At 48.1% G+C, this 20,234-nt stretch overlaps 1 protein-coding gene across 1 annotated transcript in view; it reads left to right on the top strand.

The window, feature by feature from the left end:
- Positions 1–20,234, top strand: part of LOC147430206 (synaptotagmin-5-like) — a 123,028-nt gene that overhangs the window by 81,813 nt on the left and 20,981 nt on the right. Inside the window, exons 6-9 of the mRNA XM_086494703.1 lie at positions 5,575–5,676; positions 5,757–5,831; positions 5,947–6,026; positions 6,104–6,254. Of these exons, the coding sequence (XP_086350829.1) occupies positions 5,575–5,676; positions 5,757–5,831; positions 5,947–6,026; positions 6,104–6,254 (408 nt within the window). The remainder of the gene's footprint in view (positions 1–5,574; positions 5,677–5,756; positions 5,832–5,946; positions 6,027–6,103; positions 6,255–20,234) is intronic.

Here is a 20,234-nt window from a genome sequence, read left to right as displayed (position 1 = left end):
AGTGCTGCCACGCCAGAGTCTGTACACGGTTCTTTGAGCTAGTCGAGTCCACATGTTCTAGTCCACTGTTGTGTCTCTGTTGTTATCCATTGTTTCCATGTTTCATTCTGTTTGAGAGAGTTTCCATTTGTTTGAGTGAGATTGTCTCGCACATTGCACTGAGGGGCACCCACACTGTAGAGAGCACGACATATTATCCGCGCTACACAACTTTGAGTGTGGTCCCATAAGTCTCACACCGTCATGTGGAGCGCCGCTCTACAATCACTACCCGGCCATCTCTGTAGAAGGCCGTCTTTCCGCTCTCCCTTGCCGCTTGAATCTCTGGCATTACCTCTCTCATATGTGCAAGTTGTGTGAGAGTGAGGTCATCTCCAAGGAATATGCCCGTTTTCTTTAGTGTAGGGCACTTTTTCAAGAAGTCCTTCTTTGCCTCCATGGATGGGAAACGGATGATTAAGGCTCTCCCTTTTGAGAGAGAGAGAGAAATGAAATGATATATTAACGTCTACAAAAGGCCAAAATGACCTATGAGACCAAATTGATTACAATGATGAGTCTAGAACCAAGTTTGGGTACAAACAAAGAAAACTACAAACTAAAAACTGAGATAGGAGTGCTACCGACTTCTATGGGTGGCTGGTAAGCTGAGCAATGGTATCATGCCACAAAGGTACAAAGTGGGGATAAGTGTCACCATGATACAATATAGCAGTAGCATGAAGCCTATCTTGATCGACACTTTGGGTGTTGTGCTAGAATCCTGTGGATCCTCTGCCACAATCTCCTTCGGTGTTGCTTGGCTCCCCTCCTCAGTCGCGGTCGTCTCGATCTCCCCAACTCTATAGCTCGGTCAATGAGAGTACCGCTGGTGTGTGTATGGGTGGGAACCGAGCTCTGTGATGGTGGTGGCCCCTCTGCCTCTTTGGTACTCGTATTGAAGAAATCTGAGATGCGTCTCTGGGACAGTCTTTGTCTATGCCCTCTCAAGAGAGAGTCTCTATGTCTCTGTATCTCAAGTAGAAATAATCCGAGACATCTCTGATCCTGATATCTCATGACTCTATCTAACGAGTCAAAACCATCTCTGAACTAACAATGAAAGCGTCCCCATATCTCATAGTAGACTGTGCAGTGACATATGTACTGAAACTCTGTCTCTGGCTCTGCGTGGCATAACTGACATATCCTAGTGTTTGCTGGTATGCCTCTGAATCTACCTCTTTCAATCCCAAGCTGGTGTGAAGATGTGCGAATCTGGCCTATGGCACATCGTAACCCATGAGATAGATGTGTGTCCATGTAGCTAGGCCGTGTGACAAAACCGTCTGTCGTGAGTTGGAGAAGATGCTCTCTATAGAAAGACCTCTTCGTACCCAACTCCCGTGATGGCTCTATCCATGTCCTCCTGGTATCAAGCTGGATAAGATCCTGCTGAATGAGTCTAGTAATCTCCATCCGTGTAAGAGCCAAAGATGGTACATCAAGAGAATACTAGAAAGGGGGCAGCCTGTCCATGCTGAAACCATGCCTTTGAAACCATGAGCTCATTTGTGCATACCAACATGATGTATCTCCCTGTAATGCCAGCTGTCTGGATGACTCAAGAGCAAGCCTAGCATATCTGTCCCTAGTGGTGTCCCATAAGCTGTGTACAAATGATACTGATCTGGTAAGCGCCTCAACCTCCATAGGTGGGGCAGCCAGCTCCGCTCGTATGATGTCATGTGGAATTGAGGCCTTGGCTCTAATCGGCCTAGAAATCATAAATACCAAGGGCCTCTCCATATTACTCCATCCAGCACTGTCAACAGACGGTCCCCAAACCTGAACCTCGTAGTGCATAACTAAAGCGACCAAAGTGTCGAAGAGCCATATTTTTGTTCGAGGTTCCTGGAACTGAACCTGCGAACAAATCCTCTCTAAACCGCCTAGGGCTGCATAGGCACGAGTCAATTGAGTGTGTGCTACCACTTTCAGTGTGAACCTCGGTCCACTAAAGACCAGCCCAGGATAGGTGTATGCATCAGTATACTCCATACTGTCCTGACCATATGTGGATGTAGGTGCTGAGCTCCTAACCCACTGTGGCGTGGTATTAAATACCATAACCTTGGTTTTACCAAGGTTGACAGATAATCCACTATCCCCTGCAAAACTATGCAATGTGTCCAAATGTCTCTGCATACCCTCTGGTGAGTCTGATATTAACACGATATCGTCAACATACAATAAAAGAGGGATCCATGTCCTTGCAAGCTGAGCACCTCTATCTCCTCCTCTGTCAATATAATCAGAAAACTCATCAACATACAAACCAAATAAAGTAGAGGACAATGGGCATCCCTGTTTCACTCCAATAGTGGAGTGAATTATGTCAAATATCCCCTCTGATGTGCGTACATGACCCATCACTAAACTGTACAATGCCATAATCCCCCATATCAGTTATGTGGGTACCCCCAATTCCATGAGTCGGCGCATCAATCTGGCCCTCGGTACTGTGTCAAAAGCTTTGCGGAAGTCCACAAAGTTGCAATATATCCGTCTGCCATGTGCTCGACCCTCCTCAATGATAGCTCTGAGTGTAAAGACATGATCCAGTGTGGTCTTCATCCTGTCAATGGCCTCCTTTACCATCTCAGTGGTAAAGAAGGTGCTCATAGCCGGACATGGCTGTGGTGGATTTTGTAGTGGTGGCTATCCAGGTACAGTGTATAAAGAAGCTGCATACTACCCCCATATCTCTGTAGAAGTAATCAATGGTGGGGGCGAGTGCTCATGGAATAGATGCCAAGCCTCTCCTGAATCTCTACTTAGGAAGAGCTTATATAAATCCTGCTCCATCTGGACCAAGAAAGCTCGCTTCTTCCGTTGTACTAGTCGTTGTGTAGCAATACGAGACTGCCTATAGGTGATCACTCCCAATGCAAGCTCCCGCTATATCTGAGCTCTCCTCTGTCGACACTCCTCATCATACCAGCTGTTATGAGGCATGTGCCCAGAACGAAGTCTCTGACCAGGCTGAGTGCGTGGGTATGCCTCTGTCGCTGCCCCATGTAATGTCACTGTTAGCATAGATGTGATCTCGTCCACTTTGTATACTGGCTCTGATGTGCATAAAAGCCTACGTATCTCCTCTGCATAGACTGAGTCAGTCTCTGGTGTAAAAGTATAGCGTGGATGTCTACCACCCCGTGAGGCCTGAGATGTATTGTACTCAAAGGAGACTGATAATGTCAAAAGTGCATGATCTACTGCTATCCCAATAGGCCTGGGCCCCACTGTGAAATCCTGAATGTGAGAGATAAAGCTTGGATGTGTTAGAACATAGTCTACAGTACTGGACCCATGTCTGTGTGGAAAACAAGTAAAACCTGTAGACGATGGGAAAGTCGGTAAGCCATTCAGTATGGCTAAACTGTGAGTAGTCGTCATCTCCCTGAGGTATCTCCCATACTCTGTATGCTCTTTGTCGTGTGAGCATCTCTCAAGCCCCATCTCCTCTGGCTCTAGCTCTCTGAGCATCTCCTCTGAGGTGTCATAGAAAACCGTCTATGAACTGCCTGTATGGGCATTGAAATCCCCCAAAAGTATGATGTCTCCATCCCTGGAAAACTCCCAGATATCATCATCAAGTACAAAGTAAGGAGACTGTCCTCAGGGTGAAGCATATACTGAAGTGCTGGGAGGAAAATAGCATATGGCGATGTACAAGAAACGTCCAGTCTCTGCCCTCATCCTCACCCCAGATACTCCTCACCCACAAGTATCTGGCCTCATCATCTCTCTGAACTATGTACAGTAGTGGCTTGAGCTCCTCTCTGAAAAGAACTGCTACACCTCCCTATGCTCTAGTCCCATGCTAAGATCTGGTGCATGTCCAGCAAGCTGTCTCCCATTTGTATCCTGATATGTGCGGCATCAACTGTTCTGGAGCTTGATGAGTCTCTGAGTAGAAAACAATGTCTCTGTCTCTGAAGCTGTCCTCAAAGGCCCCCACATCAAGTCTATACGAACCATTACAGTTCCAAACCGCCATCCTGAGAGTGGTCCCATAGGTCTCGCACCGTCATGTAGAGCGGTGCTCTGTAATCACTACTCGTCCATTTCTGTAGAAGGCTAACTTTCCCTTCTCCCTTGCTGCTATAATCTCCGGCATGACCTCTCTCATATGTGCAAGCTGTGAGAGGGTAAGGTCATCTCCTAAAAGATACCTGTTTTCTTGAGAGTTGGCCTCTTCTTTAAAAAGTCTTTCTTTTCTTCCATGGAGGGAAAGCGCAAAATGAGAGCCCGTTCTTTTGAACTCTCCCGATTACCTTCATTTTTCTTGCCCACTCTCCAAGCTTGTGTGTGCGAGGGCTTCTCCACCCCCATCATTGACATGAGGCTCCTCACCTCTTGGTCAACCTTATTTGAACCTTTTAGGCCGGTCACTCTCACGTGTAGAGCGCGTACCCTTCTTCGTTGTTCCTCTTCAAGTGTCTTGTTGATGATGTCGGGCGTAGTCGGAATGTCCTTGCCTTTTCCCTTCTTGACAACCTCAATCCACTTTTCAACCTCTTCCACCTTCTTTTGCGTTTTGGAGAGAACCTCCACCCATGAGGTCTTCTTTTCTCCTTCCTCCTTTATTTCTTTGACTTGTGCTTGTATACTATTCAGCTCATCTATCATTGATGGCTGAATTTCTCCATCTTCAAAGCGTCCTCTCTCTTTAGTTTCGGTGAGTTCCTTCCGAAGGGCTGAGATGCTACCTTTTAGAGCTTGAATTTCAGCCCGGAACTCCTTGCGCTCTAGTTCCCTCGCCTGTTCCTCCCTCTTTTTCCATTCAAGAAGTGAGTTCTTCTCTTTCTTCCACTCATCCATGTGAGCTTTGCATTCTTTCAACTCTCTTTCAATGGCTATCATCCTCTTGCTTGTGACCATGTAGTGCGCCGCCATCTTTCTTGCCTATTTGTTTCACTTCCCAAGAGAGAGAGAGAGAGAGAGAGAGAGAGAGAGAGAGAGACCTACTCAACTGCTCTGCTATCTACTTTGCCACCTTACTTAAGGCTACGCACCTGGTTGTGTCAGCCAAAGCACTGCCTCGAGACTGGCACATGCAGACTTCCCAGCCTTGTTTGACGTTTTCTGCCCTGTGCACTGCTCCACATCTGCTGCATCACTTGCACGCTGCTCAGAACTTGTTACAACAGCTATGCACTGCTCAGCATCTGCAGCAACAACTGCGCATTACTCAGCCCTAAGCACTATTGCTGGTTACCTGCGTGCCTCTCAGCTATTGTGTGTTGCAGCCCTATGCACGTGCTGTCCTTTCACAAACTGCCACAGCCCACGCAGGTGAACCAGCAAGAGAGAGAGAGAGAGAGAGAGAGAGAGAGAGAGAGAGCACATACATGGGCAATGGGTAAGTCCATAGGCTTGTAATCTGAGAGTTTTTTTCTCATTCATATTGTGCATAGGCATGTGCTTGTGATTGCCTTATACTGTTATTGGCCAGCTTTGTAGGCATCGTTTGTCTGTTTGTTTCTGTCTGTATGTATAACAGGTTTGAATCATGCTTCTTGTGTGCAGTTAAGGGATATCAAGGTTCATGGAAGAATGCGACTAACTTTCAAGCCCTTGTTCAATGAATTTCCATGCTTCCAGGCTTTTATGTACTCTATAAAAGATCTTGTAAGTGGCAAGCCTTCAATGTAAGTTACTGTTTACACTGAGATTCTTGTTATGGTTTGTGATTTTTCAATTTTATGCAGAGAGATTTCCAATTTAGTTTAAAAGGTGAACCAGGGATTGCTTCTTCGGTTCCAGGAGTATTCAAGACAGTAGAGGTAGTTATGAAGCTCTCTACGATGAAAATATTTTTGGTTAATGGTTTCCAGGCATTCCTACTTAAAAGAAATGGAAAGCTAAGCATCACGTACTAACATTTTTTTATGCTGGAAGAAATCTATCAAAGCAGCCATTTTAGATACATTAGTTTGGCCGATGCGCAGAATTGTTGAAATCATCCCAGGACCCTACAGGTATTCACAATTTCTCTCCTTAGAATTTGAAGTCAATACTGTTGTAAGACAGAAGCCTTCTGATTTGAGTGTTTCAGGGAACTTGAAGTTCAAGTCTCGGGAATTTTACGAGTTAAGGTGGTAGAAGCAAGGAATCTTTTGAACAAAGACATCATTGGGAAGTCTGATCCGTTTACAGTGCTCTATATACGGCCTGTTCCAAGTCGAATGAAAAGATCGAAAACCATAGTAAGATTTTTTTTAATCCTTCTGTTCTTTCTTTAAAGAAAGTTAATCTTTACAAAGTTCTCTATGTACTTGTGTGGGTGTGTGCACAATTGCATGCATGCAAGCTTCTACACCTGCACCCGTGTCTGCACATACTTTTTTGGTGGTGTATTTGTATGCATGAAACTATATGAAATGCACAGTTTTTTTCTCTAAGAAAAAGATCCTTCTATTAGTTAATAAAATTTTCACAGCAGGCTACAAACTGCCCCTACAAGAGGGGGCTACATCAGCATGAGGGGAGACTCTCCCAATGAAAAAATGAGATTTGTACGATGAAGGCTAAATCACGATATGGGAGGAGGAAACAAAGTGGCTGGTAGTGCCATCTAGGAGCCCCATGGACCATGGTGTAGAAAGGCCTTGGACGCCAAAGTCGTAGGAATGCCTCGCAGCGCTCCCACATACAGTCGGAGCTGCCTTGAAGCCTCTCGAACTGTCCTTGAAGTGTATGTATCAGCTCTAGGCAGATATCTGGTACAGTCTCCACGAGTGGAATGGGGCCTTGAAGATGCCGAAGCAACGGGCTCTCCAAATGAACCAAAGAGTCTAGCTGCAGATAAGCTCCCAACAAAGCCCTCTATCATCTCTCCACTCGTGAGGCATAAGCTTTGTGCCAGATTGGAATGTAGGCCGGCCATCCCATATCACAATCATCCTGCTAGCTGAAGAAAACTCGAAACGAAGTGCAAGGCCCGTGAGGGTGGACCATGCAGCAACACCCCAAGTGTATTGCCTAGCTGACAACGGGGCTGGCATCAGCAGTAAAATCTGAAGCCAAACTTGTTGCACCATGGGGCAATCCCATAGACAATGCCTCTATGACTCAAGTGGGTGGGCACAGCCCTCCGGATGGCCACTGTAGACCAACCAATGGTAGCTCGATGGGCGACTAGCCACTAGAACATGGTGATTCCCTCAGTTGTCTGTTGTTTCACGAGCTACGCATGTTGGGAGAGAGAAGGCTTTTTGCTTTATTTTATTAAAGCATAAAAGAGAAAGAGAGAGAAAGAGCCTTTGCTTTATTTTCCACAGAGCTTTTGATTTTCAGCTTTTGGGGCTCTACTTTTGGCATCCCTTGTAATCTTTAAATAGGTGAGCAGGCCTCTCACAACTCAGAGCATCTGGACGCAGAGTCCGAGTGTGAACGCCTGCCCGCACTCTTGTACTTTGAACTTAGATTAATACAAAAAGAAATACCGAAAGGGGCACCAGTCTTTGGGGCCAATACCTGTAGGCACGGAACTCCATCGGGCCAGTGTTGAATCAATTGTGAACTGTGAACTGTTTTTGAAGTGGTCACTTGTGCTGTCGCGGTAGATTCTTGACTTGGAGTGTCTAAGTCTATTACAGTGGTGTTAGAGCACGGCGGATTTCTCTTCTATGAGAAATTCGATCCCAATTTTTTTTCCGCGGCACCTAGGGCTTCAGGCAAAGATCAGCCGACTCCCTCTGCATCCAGAGATGCGAGAAGGGATCACAACGAAGATCCCAGCAAAGAGAATGGCCCGCCTCGGCCTGCTTCGGCGGAGCGTCGAGAGATGGAGCGTCAACGATTGGCCGGCGACGCAACAAAGATGATGCTTAATTTTGCCAAGGACCCGAAAATGGCAAAATCTATGAGCAAGACCTCTTTGGAGGAGGTGCACACGCAGTGGCAGAAAACCACAACACCACCCCCAAAACCCGCTCTCAAGAAACCTCCTACTCTCAAGAAGTATACAGAGAAGGAATTAGAGGTGGTGGATGCACGAATTGCTCAGCTTTTTGACGTGCAAAACAAAGCTGAAAAGCACGGCAAAAAGCAGAAGAAAGGCACTGACTTCTTGGGCTATTTGGGTCGTCAGTCGACTTTTGAAAAGGCAAAGAAACAGAAGAAGCGTGTTTGATTCGAAGGAGTACCCAATTCTTCTTCTTCTTCTTCTTCTGATAATTCTTCTAGCTCATCTGACTCGCATGAAGAAGACCAAAAAGGCAAAAAGCGAAGCAAGAAGAAACGCTTTGGAAGGGTAAGAAAAAGGCAAAGAAGCCTAAATCTCGCCCCATGAGTGACAATTCTACAGAGGACTCGTCTACAGACAGTTCAGACTCTGACAACAGCAACTTTTATGCAAAGAAGAAGAATTTTTACAAAGCCAACCAGTATGACGTTCTGGAAGACAAAAGCAAGAAAGTCCGAGTTTAAGGAAGGTGGACAGTCAATTAAATTTGACACGTTTTCTGGATGCTTCGAAGGCTTTATCTTTTGTACAACAGTTTGATATCGCTTTCGCGGGGGGGCATTACTTAGAGCACTCTAAGATTCAAAGAGCTGCCTCTTACTTTAAGGGGAATGCTCGAACTTGATGGTCGACGCTTCTATTAAGCAAGACTGCTCCAGTTAAATGGCTGAAATTCAAGAGGCTTTTTATTTCTTCTTGGTTGACTCGAGAGTATGAACGTGATATACGAACTGCTTGGAACCATCTTCGGATGACCAAGAAAGATACAGTGGACGCTTATTGCGAGAGATTCTGGAGCTCTTTTCTACCCGCCTCTTCATTTAAGAAGATCTCGTTCAGAATACTTGTGAGCTCTCCAAGTGCTCGCTGAAGCCCGCGCCCCCCCTCCGCTCCCTGTGTTCCTGCGTATCTCCCTCGCCACCTGCTCCCCCCTCGTCCTCGTCCTCAGCCCTCACTCGCCCCTCGCCCTCACCCTCGCCACTCGCCCCCCTCACCTGCCATTTCGCCCTCGCCCTCGCTCGTCGATTTTCTCTTCTTGCCCGTCCTCCACCTCCCCTTGTTCTCGCCTCGCTATTTCGGATTTTATTTTAGCTTTGGGTAGCCCTTTGTTGCGCTTGAGCTTTTGGTTGAAAGGTTTTTTTTTCCTCAAGCCTTAGGTTCCGAGGGTGTTTTTGTCGGCTTCAAAGGAATTTTACTCGTTTTTTCCCCACCTCAAAGGAATTTTACTCGCTTTTCCCCTTTGGCCTCCTCGCCTCGCCACCGACTTCGCCCCTGCTTCAGACTCTGATGGATTCTCCTCCCGCCCCGCCTCAGAGGGACCCTGATGCAGCCCCCTCGACCACCCCCGAGGAGACCCCTTTCAGGCTTTCTCTTTTGCCAGAAGAGGAAGCGAGCCTCGCAGCAGAGGTGGAGCGGCTTCAAGCCCACTCCACCATCTGCCGGATTGTTGGCACCCGCCCCAGTCGTGGGGAGATTCGAGATCTTTTGCAGGCTTGCCTTCTTGCTGATGTGGGCAAGATTTTGGATGTGCAGCTCCTGGGCCGCGAACATTATCAGATAGAGTTCGAGTCTGTGCAGAGCGTCACCCAGGTTCTAGCTATGAGCCCTCTGGATATCAGGGGGGCTTGGGCTTTCTTCAGTCAGTGGGAGCATGGTTTTGACCCAGCCAGCTACCACAGAGAGATGCGTCTGTCTCTTTCACGTCACTGTGTGTTTCCCTGGCCTCAGACGGGAGTATCTTCCTCTTCTGTCTAGGATTGGTTCACCGGTGGGATCGGTTCTCGAGAGTGTTCCGACGGCAGCTCAGTGGTGGCCAGAGCTGCGGGGCTTCCCTCAGTTAGGGTATTTGTCCCAGACATTGCCTCTCTACCAAAGGCTGTACAGTTGCCTTTGGTAGGTGGGGAATGGATTGATCAGAGGGTTGAGTATTCGGGGCTCCCGAATCAGTGCTTTATATGTTGGCAGGTTGGCCATCTGGCCAAAGTTTGCCCTCGCAGGAGACCTCGACCTCAGCCGCCACAGCAGCAGACGTCAGCTGGGCCATCAGCAGCACCTCAGCCACAGCAGGCTGCTGGTACCTCAGCAGACCCTCAGCCAGCACAGCCGCCGGCTACTGGAGATTCCGCCGTGGGTTCTGAGTGGCAGCCTGGGCACGGCCATCGCAGAGGGAGGTAGCCTCAGCAACCTGCCCCCAGACAAACTCAGCAGCCAGCTCCAGATCAGCCGCATTGGGTTTCCTCACGCCGCATTGGGTTCCCGTGAGGAACAGCTTTGATCCCCTTTAGCAGCAGGAGCCCACTGCTCCAGCAGAGGATCAGGAGATGTCAGCCCCACCTTTCGCCTCTCCTCCTCCCCCTCCTCCTCCACCCTCTTCCACGCCGCCCGCTTCGACCCCCGCTTCGCCTCCCCCGCCGCCGCCTCCATCGCCTCCATCCTCTCCTTCCCCCCCTTCGCCATCACCCGCCCCCGCCTCCGCCCCCCCTTCGGCATTCTCCTGGCATTCACCTTCAGTGAGACGATCACTGGGGGGTAACCTTTGTTATTCTCGCCGTGCACCGGAGAAGGCGTCCATACCAATTCGGGCTTCTCGCCTCACCTCCATCCGCAGTCGGTTGGTCGGCTTCGACATGCGTCAGAGATGTGCCGCCTTCGACCACTCCTTTTCACGTCTATTTGGAGTCGAGGGCCCGCACGAGCCAGCACCTATCAGAGTTCATGTGGTGATTGTGCAGGCACGGGGAGAGGAGGCTCTTGACTCTTCGGTGGCCTTCTCTTTCCCGCTATGTGGATCCAGTGATAGGGACTGGACTCTAGACAGTGCCACTGAGACTCTGCACAGCCAAGCAGTGGAGTTTTCTCAGCATGTTGGTGATTTGGAGGTCACTACTATGCTGGATCATTTGGGGGATTTAGCACAGTTCTTTGTCACAGGGAGTGTGGACTCTGCAGGGGTTCGTCACTTAGTTGTTCGTATAGTGGCAAACCTCGCACGAGATCCTAGGTATGTATGTATTTATGAGGATATGCTCTCCGAGACAGAGGCAGTGGCCATGGGCCATAGACACTGGGTGGTTATTCGCAGTGCTTGTGGAGCACAAGGAGGGGCAGATTCGCAGTCAGTCGGACGGGGATTACTCCCCGTCCAAGCCGGAGGCGAAAGCTCGCCGTATGGCCGAGTCAGCATCTACTTCCAGCAGTCATCCATGAGGGTTATCTCATGGAATGTGCAGGGCCTTGGCGGCTCGCAGTTTATGTGTTACAGAGGTCGGCTTCGTCATGAGCTACAGAGATGCTTGGTAGGAGGCAGTATTGACATCTTGATGCTACAGGAGCACCATCTGAGTGAGAGCAGGGTTCACAGATTTGACTCGATTTTATCGGGCAAGTGGGATACTTTTTGGTCGTCAGGCTTTGGCCCCATGGGAGGGCAAGGTGGTGTATGTATATCTATTGCAGAGTCTTGGCAGCAGGCTATTGTGGATAGGAGGATTATAGTGCCTGGTTGGGCGCAGTATGTCACTTTGAGGGTACACGGTGAGCACGTAGGGGTGCTCAATGTTTATGCGCCGAACCATGCTAGTGCCAGGGCTGAGTTTTGGACTCAGATCACGGATGCATTGCCTGATGTTGATCATTGGTGTGTTGGAGGTGACTTCAACATGCTTAAGGACCCCTCCGACAGGGTGGGAGGGAGTCATGTGACAGTACAGGGGGGGCAGAGCTGGCAGCCTGGGAGCAGTTATGCATGACTCTGAGGATCACGAATGTATGGCAGCATGAGGCTTTTTTGCGCTCTCAAGGCAGCTTGAGTTTCTCTCGGTCGGATCGCCGGTAGGGAGGAACTAATCTTTCACGCATTGATCGGTTCTATGTATCTGATCACTTTGGGGCTCGGGGGGGAGCTGTTGGGATCTTGGCCGGTACCTCTTTCTCAGATCACGCGCCAGTCATTCTGGCCTTAGAGGAGCAGCCTCAGGAGCCCAGTCTCCAGCTGAGGATCCCGGACATGATTGTCCCTGATGCTAGCCTTGCTGAGGACATTGAGCGTATATGGCAGGAGAGCCAGAGGATGGATTTGGATGCAGCTGAGCAGTGCGCCCATGGGATTACTGCACTCAGCTCTTTTATGCATGAGATTGCTTTGGCACGGCTTGAGGAGACGCGAGAGCGTGAGCGCCAGCTCAGACACAGCTTGGCCTCATTACAGCAGCTCCAGGAGCAGCAGCCCTCCTGTGAGTGGGTGGAGACACAATTGAGTCAGGCATGAGTTCTATTTTCACTCAGACAGGCCTCTTAGTGGACTCAGTTAGGAGATAGAGTGATCGAGATTGAGGAGGTTCGGCATGAGTTCTATTTTCACAGACAGGCCTCTTAGTGGACTCAGTTAGGAGATAGAGTGACAGGAGAGTTTTTTGCTATCACAGGCCCTAGACATGCCAGAGCAGGGGTGCGCCAGCTTAGACACAAGGATGGTTTGGTCGCGACAAAGCTCGATGAGATCCGAGCTATTGCTACAGACTTTTACAGGGAGTTGCTCTCAGCAGAGCCGCCCACGGAGGCACGGGAGACATGCAGGCAGACAATGTGGGCTCATGTGCAGAGGAGGGTCACAGATCGCATGAGGGCTGCCTTGGCTGAGCCACTTTCTGACTTGGAGCTCGCGGATGCCCTGAGGGCCCTCCCTCGGCATAGCTGCCCTGGGGAGGATGGGCTATCTCCTGCTTTCTTTCTGCGGTACTTGGAGATATTGGGGCCCGGGCTTCGGAGGGGCTTCCAGCACATTTTGGATACTAGGACTATGCCTCAGAGATTTTCAGAGGGCTTGATTTTTCTTATCCCCAAGGGGGAAGGAGTGACAGATGACATTCGGCAGTGGAGGCCTATTACGATCCTCAACACAGTATACAAGGTCTTAGCTAAGGCCTTGAGTTTGAGGATCCAGCCCTTCCTTGGGGATCTGATTCATGCTACACAGACGGGATTTGTCAAGGAGCGCAGCATCCTTGACAACATCTTTACTTTTTGGGAGGCCACCGCGCTTTCTCGTTTGCTGGGAGAGGACTTGGTTGTTCTCCTTCTCGATTTTGAGAAGGCATATGATCGGGTTGATTGGGGTTTCTTGGAGGGGACTATGCTTCGCATGGGCTTTGAGGCTAGTTGGATTCGGGGGGTCTCAGCCCTCTACTCTACAGCACGGAGTCAGGTTTTGATGGCAGGAGGCCGTGGTCCTATTTTTGAGTTGACTCGTTCAGTACGACAGGGATGCCCTTTTGCTTCTTTCCTCTTCCTATTCTTCGCAGAGGCATTGAGCATGTATCTGAGGGCTGAGGAGGTTGGATTGTGAGGTATTCAGCTCCCAGTTGGGGGAGAGGATTTGCTGGATTCTGAGTTTGCTGATGACACCGGGTTATATCTGCATGGCCATGAGGCCAATCTACAGCGGGCAGAGCAATCATTGCAGGTTTTTTGTGTGGCTTCAGGGGCGCTGATCAATTGGCGCAAGACAGTGGCCTTTTGGATCAGTAGCTCCCCCACTCCAACGTGGAGCCCAGACCCCGGCTTCAGATGGATCCCCCCTGGCATTGCGGTGCGATATTTGGGATGTCAGGTCGGCCTGGATTTGTCACCCGAGCAGCAGATTGCCCCTCTTCTTCTGAGCATTCAGAGGAAGCTACTCTATTGGAGCACCGCTCGGCTCTCTCTAACAGGGCGGGTGGTGGTGGCAAACCAGGTTCTACTGGCGACTATGTGGTATTTCACTTCTTGTTGGATTTTTTCTAGTTCTTGTATCAGCCAGGGCCAGCGGCTGATCAGGAACTTTCTTTGCTCTGGGCGCGATGGACAGCCCGCCCGGGCGAAGGTAGCCTGGACAGTTATTACCCTTCCCCTTGCCAAGGGAGGGTTAGGTATCATAGATCCAGTGGATCAGAGCAGAGCGCTGCTGGGGAAGCTTATTGTACGAGGACTCCTTCCGGGCTCTGAGCCGTGGAAGGAGTTGCTTTTTCAGAGGCTTCAGGCTCGAGCTCCCCTAGCAGGCGGCACTTGGGCCCCAGAGATCAGGTGGATTTTCACAGAGATGAGGAGGACAGGCTTAAGCAGAGGCTGGGAGGACCGTTTTGCATTGAGAATTCTTCGAGCTTGGGAGTTCCTCCGCCCTAGCTTATTTCAGCGCCCACCCTCATGCGACGAGGAGAGTGTAGCAAGGCTACAGTCACTTCACAGGACATACAGTTGGACAGTGGGTTACACTGAGACTGGTTCACACTGGACGGACCTCTGGTCTGGGAGTGACACGTGGTAGGTACCTACCGACGACCGAAGGTGGTCTAGTGTTAGGAAATAAGACGTAGCTAAATAGATAATTGAGTAGATTACTTAATGGAGAGAGACATATTTATATACACGAGATTATAGAGTAGAGAGAGAGAGAGAGAGTACACACGATATACGTGGTTCACCCAATGTGGGCTACGTCCACGGGAGAGCAGCCACTCAATGGCTTTAGTACTTCAAAACAAGAAGTAGTTTACAAAAGGATTATACCCTTAATCGAGCTCCCGCCTTGCTTCACTCTCACCACCTCACACTCACCTTGTTGCATCAACTTCACACTATAAAATGTGTGTAGAAATGGCCTCCTTTTATAGGCCAAAAGGGCTGCCCTCTCTTATGAGAGACAGCCATGTGTAGCCGCCCTTGTGCGAATAAGTCCAAATCGGACCCTCCAATCCACCCATGTGTGGCCGCCCTTGAGAAGACAAGTCCGCTTTTGAATTCGGCCACCGGCCACCGGCCATTGACTTCCGGCCACCGGCCACCGGCCATTGACTTCCGACCACCGGCCATCGGCCATTGACTACCGGCCACCGGCCAACCGACCGGTTGTTTTCCGACCACTTTCCGGCCGCCGTCCGGCCATAATATTCCGGTGAAAAAGAATATTCCAGCGAAAAAAAAGTCTCGGGGGCCTCCGTCCCCGAGGCCTTTAAAGTTTCCCCTGATTCTTGTCCGTGAAAATTTTGGTTTCCGGTGAGTGATTTTTCTTCACGCACAATGGCTTCTCCTCAAAATGGGGGCCTTACAAATGTGCGCTTTTACCACAGAAAATTACAAGGGTAAATCAGGCTCCATACTTAACAATCTCCCACTTGGAGACTGATCTCCAAACCAAACCTGTGATTGCTTTCCATTCTGGCTTCTTATCCTTGAATGCCGATTGAAGATGAGCAAAAGCTCAACTTCTCCTTGTTGACCACCTTTGTAAACATGTCTGCAGGATTTTCACTTGTATGCACCTTTCCTAGCTTTAGTTGTCCCTCTTCCAAAAGAGTGCGTATGAAGTGATATCTCACCTCAATGTGCTTTGTCCTTGAATGAAAGGCTGAGTTCTTCGCAAGATAGATAGCGCTTTGGCTATCACTGTACAAGACACAATTGTCTTGTTTGAATCCAAGCTCTTCTAAGAATCTGTGAAGCCACAGAATTTCTTTGCTTGCCTCCGTCATTGCTACATACTCTGCTTCCGTGGTAGAAAGTGAAACCACTTTCTGCAGCTTTGAAGCCCAGCTTACTGCTGTGCCTCCAACCGTGAACACATAGCCAGTAGTGCTCCTTCGAGTATCTTTGTCACCTGCCATATCTGCATCAGCATACCCTTCTAGAAAAATATCAGTTCCTCCAAAATACAAAGCATTTGTTGTTGTCCCTTTTAGATACCTAAGTATCCACTTCACAGCTTGCTAATGCTCTTTACCTGGGTTGTCCATGAACCTACTCACAACTCCCACTGCATGTGCAATGTCTGGCCTTGTCCAGACCATAGCATACATTAGAGAACCTACCACTGCAGCATATGGAACTTTAGACATATAGGCTATCTCCTCTTGTGTCTTTGGACACATATCCTTCGTTAGTTTAAAATGACCAGCCAAAGGTGTAGAAACTGGTTTTGCATTTTGCATTGCAAACCTTTCTAGTACCTTCTTGATGTAATCTTCTTGAGATAGCTTTATTGTCTTCTTCGTCCTGTCCCTTGATATTTTCATACCAAGTATCCTCTTTGCAGCACCTAAATCTTTCATTGAAAAAGATTTGGACAACTCCTCTTTTAGGTCTTTGATGTCCTGCATGTTAGCACTTGCAATCAACATGTCATCAACATACAACATTAGGATGATGAATTTCCCATCTCCCAAATTCTCCGTGTAGACGCAGTGATCCGAGTTGCATCTTGTGAATCCATGATCCAACATCCATCGATCAAACTTCAAGTACCATTGTCTTGATGCTTGCTTTAAACCATACAAGCTCTTCTTTAATCTGCAAACCATTTTCTCCTTACCTTTTACTTCATACCCCTTTGGTTGAAGCATGTAGATTTCCTCCTCTAAGTCACCGTGAGGGAATGCCGTATTTACATCCATTTGCTCGAGATTTAGATCATGAGCAGCCACAAGGCTTAAGGCAAGCCTAATTGAGTTCATTTTTACAACAGGAGAAAATATTTCATTGAAGTCAATACCTTTCTTTTGAGAAAAACCTTTTACCACAAGCCTAGACTTGTACCTTTTCTTCCCACCTTCTTCTTCCTTTATCTTGTACACCCATTTGTTTTGAAGTGCCCGCTTACCTTTAGGCAACTCAACCAACTCCCATGTTTGGTTGCGATGTAGTGAGTCCATCTCCACTTGCATGCTCTTCGTCCATTCTTCTTTGGATTCATGTTGCATAGCTTCTTCATATGATTCCGGCTCTCCAGAATCTGAGATCAGGAGATGGTTGAAGGAAGGAACAAACCTTTCTGGAGGTCTACTTGCTCTTGTAGATCTTCGGGGAATAGGTTGAGGCTCCTCATTTGGTTGACGTTGTTGCACATTGTCACCGTTTGCAGTCCTTGAGTCTTCACCGTCCTCAAGCTCCATGTACTCATCACTTGTTTCTTTTGTTCGTTTTCTTTCCAAGTAATCTTTGTACATATTTTGTTCGTTAAAAATTACATCCCTACTCCTTAAGATTTTACCATCTTCAGGATTCCATAGGCGATACCCAAAGTCTCCTTCTCCATAGCCAATGAAGAAACACTTTTTGGACTTTGCATCTAACTTTGATCTTAGGCTTCTATCTATGTGCATGAAAGCCTCACACCCAAACACTTTGAGAAATGCATAATTCACCGGTTTACCTGTCCATGCCTCTTCTGGAACTCCCCCATCCAATGCCGTTGAGGGTGACCGATTGATTAAGTACACAGACGTACTTACAGCTTCCGCCCAAAGCTCAAGCGGTAGGCCTGCATGTAGCCGCATGCTTCGTGCTCGTTCCATGATTGTCCTGTTCATCCTTTCCGAAATCCCATTTTGTTGAGGTGTCCTTGGGGTTGTCCTTTGCCTCCGAATGCCATTGCTAGCACAAAAGCTTTCAAAAGCTTGGCTGCAATATTCGCCTCCATTGTCGGATCTGAGGCATTTAACCTTGGTACCTGTTTCATTCTCCACAAAGGCTTTCCACCTTTGAAATATGGAAAATACATCGGATTTATTCTTCATGACATAAACCCATGTTTTTCTAGTCGCATCGTCTATGAATGTTACATAGTACAATGAGCCACCAAGTGATAGTGTACTTGCAGGACCCCAAACATCCGAATGAACCAACTCAAGTTTTTTATTTTTTCTTTCATTTCCTGATTTTTGAAATTTTACCCTCTTTTGTTTACCATAAACACAATCTTCACAGAACTCTAAGTCCACTTCTTTCAAACCTAGTAGAAGCTTCTTTGTTTGAAGGATTTGCATTCCTTTGGCACTCATATGCCCAAGTCGGTAGTGCCACACCGCACTGTCAACTTCTGTAGTTGCTGCACAAGCTGAAGGTTGCGTAATAACAGTACACAAGTAAAGTGTACCGACTTTTTCACCCTTGGCAACCACCAAAGATCCCTTTGAGATCTTCCACCGTTTGTTTCCGAATGCAATGTTGTGACCTTCATCGTCCAATTGTCCTGTAGAGATCAAATTTTTGCGAAGAGAAGGAACATGCCTAACATCTTTAAGCTTCCATTCATTTCCGTTAGCAGTTTTGACAGAAACTGTACCTTTGCCGACAATCTCACAAGCTTCATCATCTCCCAAGTATACATACCCAAAATTACCTTTACTGTAGTCTTGGAAATGTTGCTTGTGTGGTGTCGCATGGAATGAAGCCCCGGAATCTACTATCCAAGAATTAGACACATTGTCTAATGAGAGAATTAGAGCATCTTGCTCTACTTTACCTGCCACATTGGCCTCCGATGTTGGCTTGTTGTCTTGAGACTCTGTCTCCTTCTTCTTCTTGGACCAGCAATCCTTCTTGACGTGGCCCTTCTTGCCGCAGTTCCAACATTCAAGAACTGACTTTGTGCGTGACTTGCTCCGCCTTGAGCGATCACGACCCTTTTGGTTTTTGAACCTCTCCTTAAGCCTTCCTCTTGTTTCCACTGATAGTGCAGCACTTGATGATTCTCCTGTGCTTCTCCTTCGCATTTCCTCACTTAGGAGAACACCCACAACATCATCAGACTTAAGAGTATTTGTGCCAGAGATAAAATTACTTACAGCCATCACAAGGCTGTCCCAACTATCCGGTAGAGATGATAGTATAAGGAGAGCTCGCACTTCGTCATCGAAATTGATTTTCACTGATCGAAGTTGACTTATGTTTGTGTTAAAGTCATTTAGGTGTTCTGCAACTGAACCATTCTCTGCCATCTTTAGATTGAACAAGCGCTTCATAAGAAATACCTTATTGGATGCCGATGGTTTCTCGTAGAAGTCGTCAAGTGACTTCATCAAGTCCTCCGTGGTCTTCATCTCCGAAACATTGAAGGCCACCGTTGACGCCAAGCTTAACCGGATTGTTCCCAGTGCCTTTCGATCAAGGACAATCCATGCTTCATCTGCCATTGTTGCGGGCTTCTTCGCAAGACCGCCTAGTGGCAAATAGAGGTCCTTCTGGTAGAGATAGTTTTCAATCTGCATCTTCCAATGTTGGTAGTTTTTGCCGTTGAACTTCTCAATCTTGAGCTTCCCTTCCTCCGCCATAACTCCCACTCAATTCAAGGAATCCTTTCCTTGAGATAATTTAGCTACGAGCAAACCTTGCTCTGATACTAGTTGTTAGGAAATAAGACGTAGCTAAATAGATAATTGAGTAGATTACTTAATGGAGAGAGACATATTTATATACACGAGATTATAGAGTAGAGAGAGAGAGAGAGAGTACACACGATATACGTGGTTCACCCAATGTGGGCTACGTCCACGGGAAAGCAGCCACTCAATGGATTTAGTACTTCAAAACAAAAAGTAGTTTACAAAGGGATTATACCCTTAATGGAGCTCCCGCCTTGCTTCACTCTCACCACCTCACACTCACCTTGTTGCATCAACTTCACACTATAAAATGTGTGTAGAAATGGCCTCCTTTTATAGGCCAAAAGGGCTGCCCTCTCTTATGAGAGACAGCCATGTGTAGCCGCCCTTGTGCGAATAAGTCCAAATCGGACCCTCCAATCCACCCATGTGTGGCCGCCCTTGAGAAGACAAGTCCGCTTTTGAATTCGGCCACCGGTCACCGGCCATTGACTTCCGGCCACCGGCCACCGGCCATTGACTTCCGACCACCGGCCATCGGCCATTGACTACCGGCCACCGGCCAACCGACCGGTTGTTTTCCGACCACTTTCCGGCCGCCGTCCGGCCATATAATTTCCGGTGAAAAAGAATATTCCAGCGAAAAAAAAGTCTCGGGGGCCTCCGCCCCCGAGGCCTTTAAAGTTGCCCTTGATTCTTGTCCGTGAAAATTTTGGTTTCCGGTGAGTGATTTTTCTTCACGCACAATGGCTTCTCCTCATAATGGGGGCCTTACAAATGTGCGCTTTTACCACAGAAAATTACAAGGGTAAATCAGGCTCCATACTTAACATCTAGTGGACCTCGTGGCCAGGTCACCACATGGCTGACATTTATGAGCCGTTGGTGGCTCTTTATTGTGGTACATATGAGTAGTAGCGGTCGGTTATCTGATCATCTTCTTCACCTTTGGTCCAACGTCGTCGAGGTAGCGAGTCTTACACAGAGCACTGCTTCACCATCCCTGCACATTTGAGCCTCGACACCCCTCTTGTACCTGTGAGTTCTGGGCTGGAGCTGAGTGTGCTGCCACGCCAGAGTCTGTACAT

Source organism: Adiantum capillus-veneris, chromosome 22 (assembly GCF_014529385.1).
Source record: "Adiantum capillus-veneris isolate H3 chromosome 22, ASM1452938v2, whole genome shotgun sequence".
NCBI classification, from domain to species: domain Eukaryota; kingdom Viridiplantae; phylum Streptophyta; class Polypodiopsida; order Polypodiales; family Pteridaceae; genus Adiantum; species Adiantum capillus-veneris.
The sequence above is the reverse complement of the archived record's forward strand: the minus strand, read 5'-3'. Positions and strand labels throughout refer to the sequence as shown.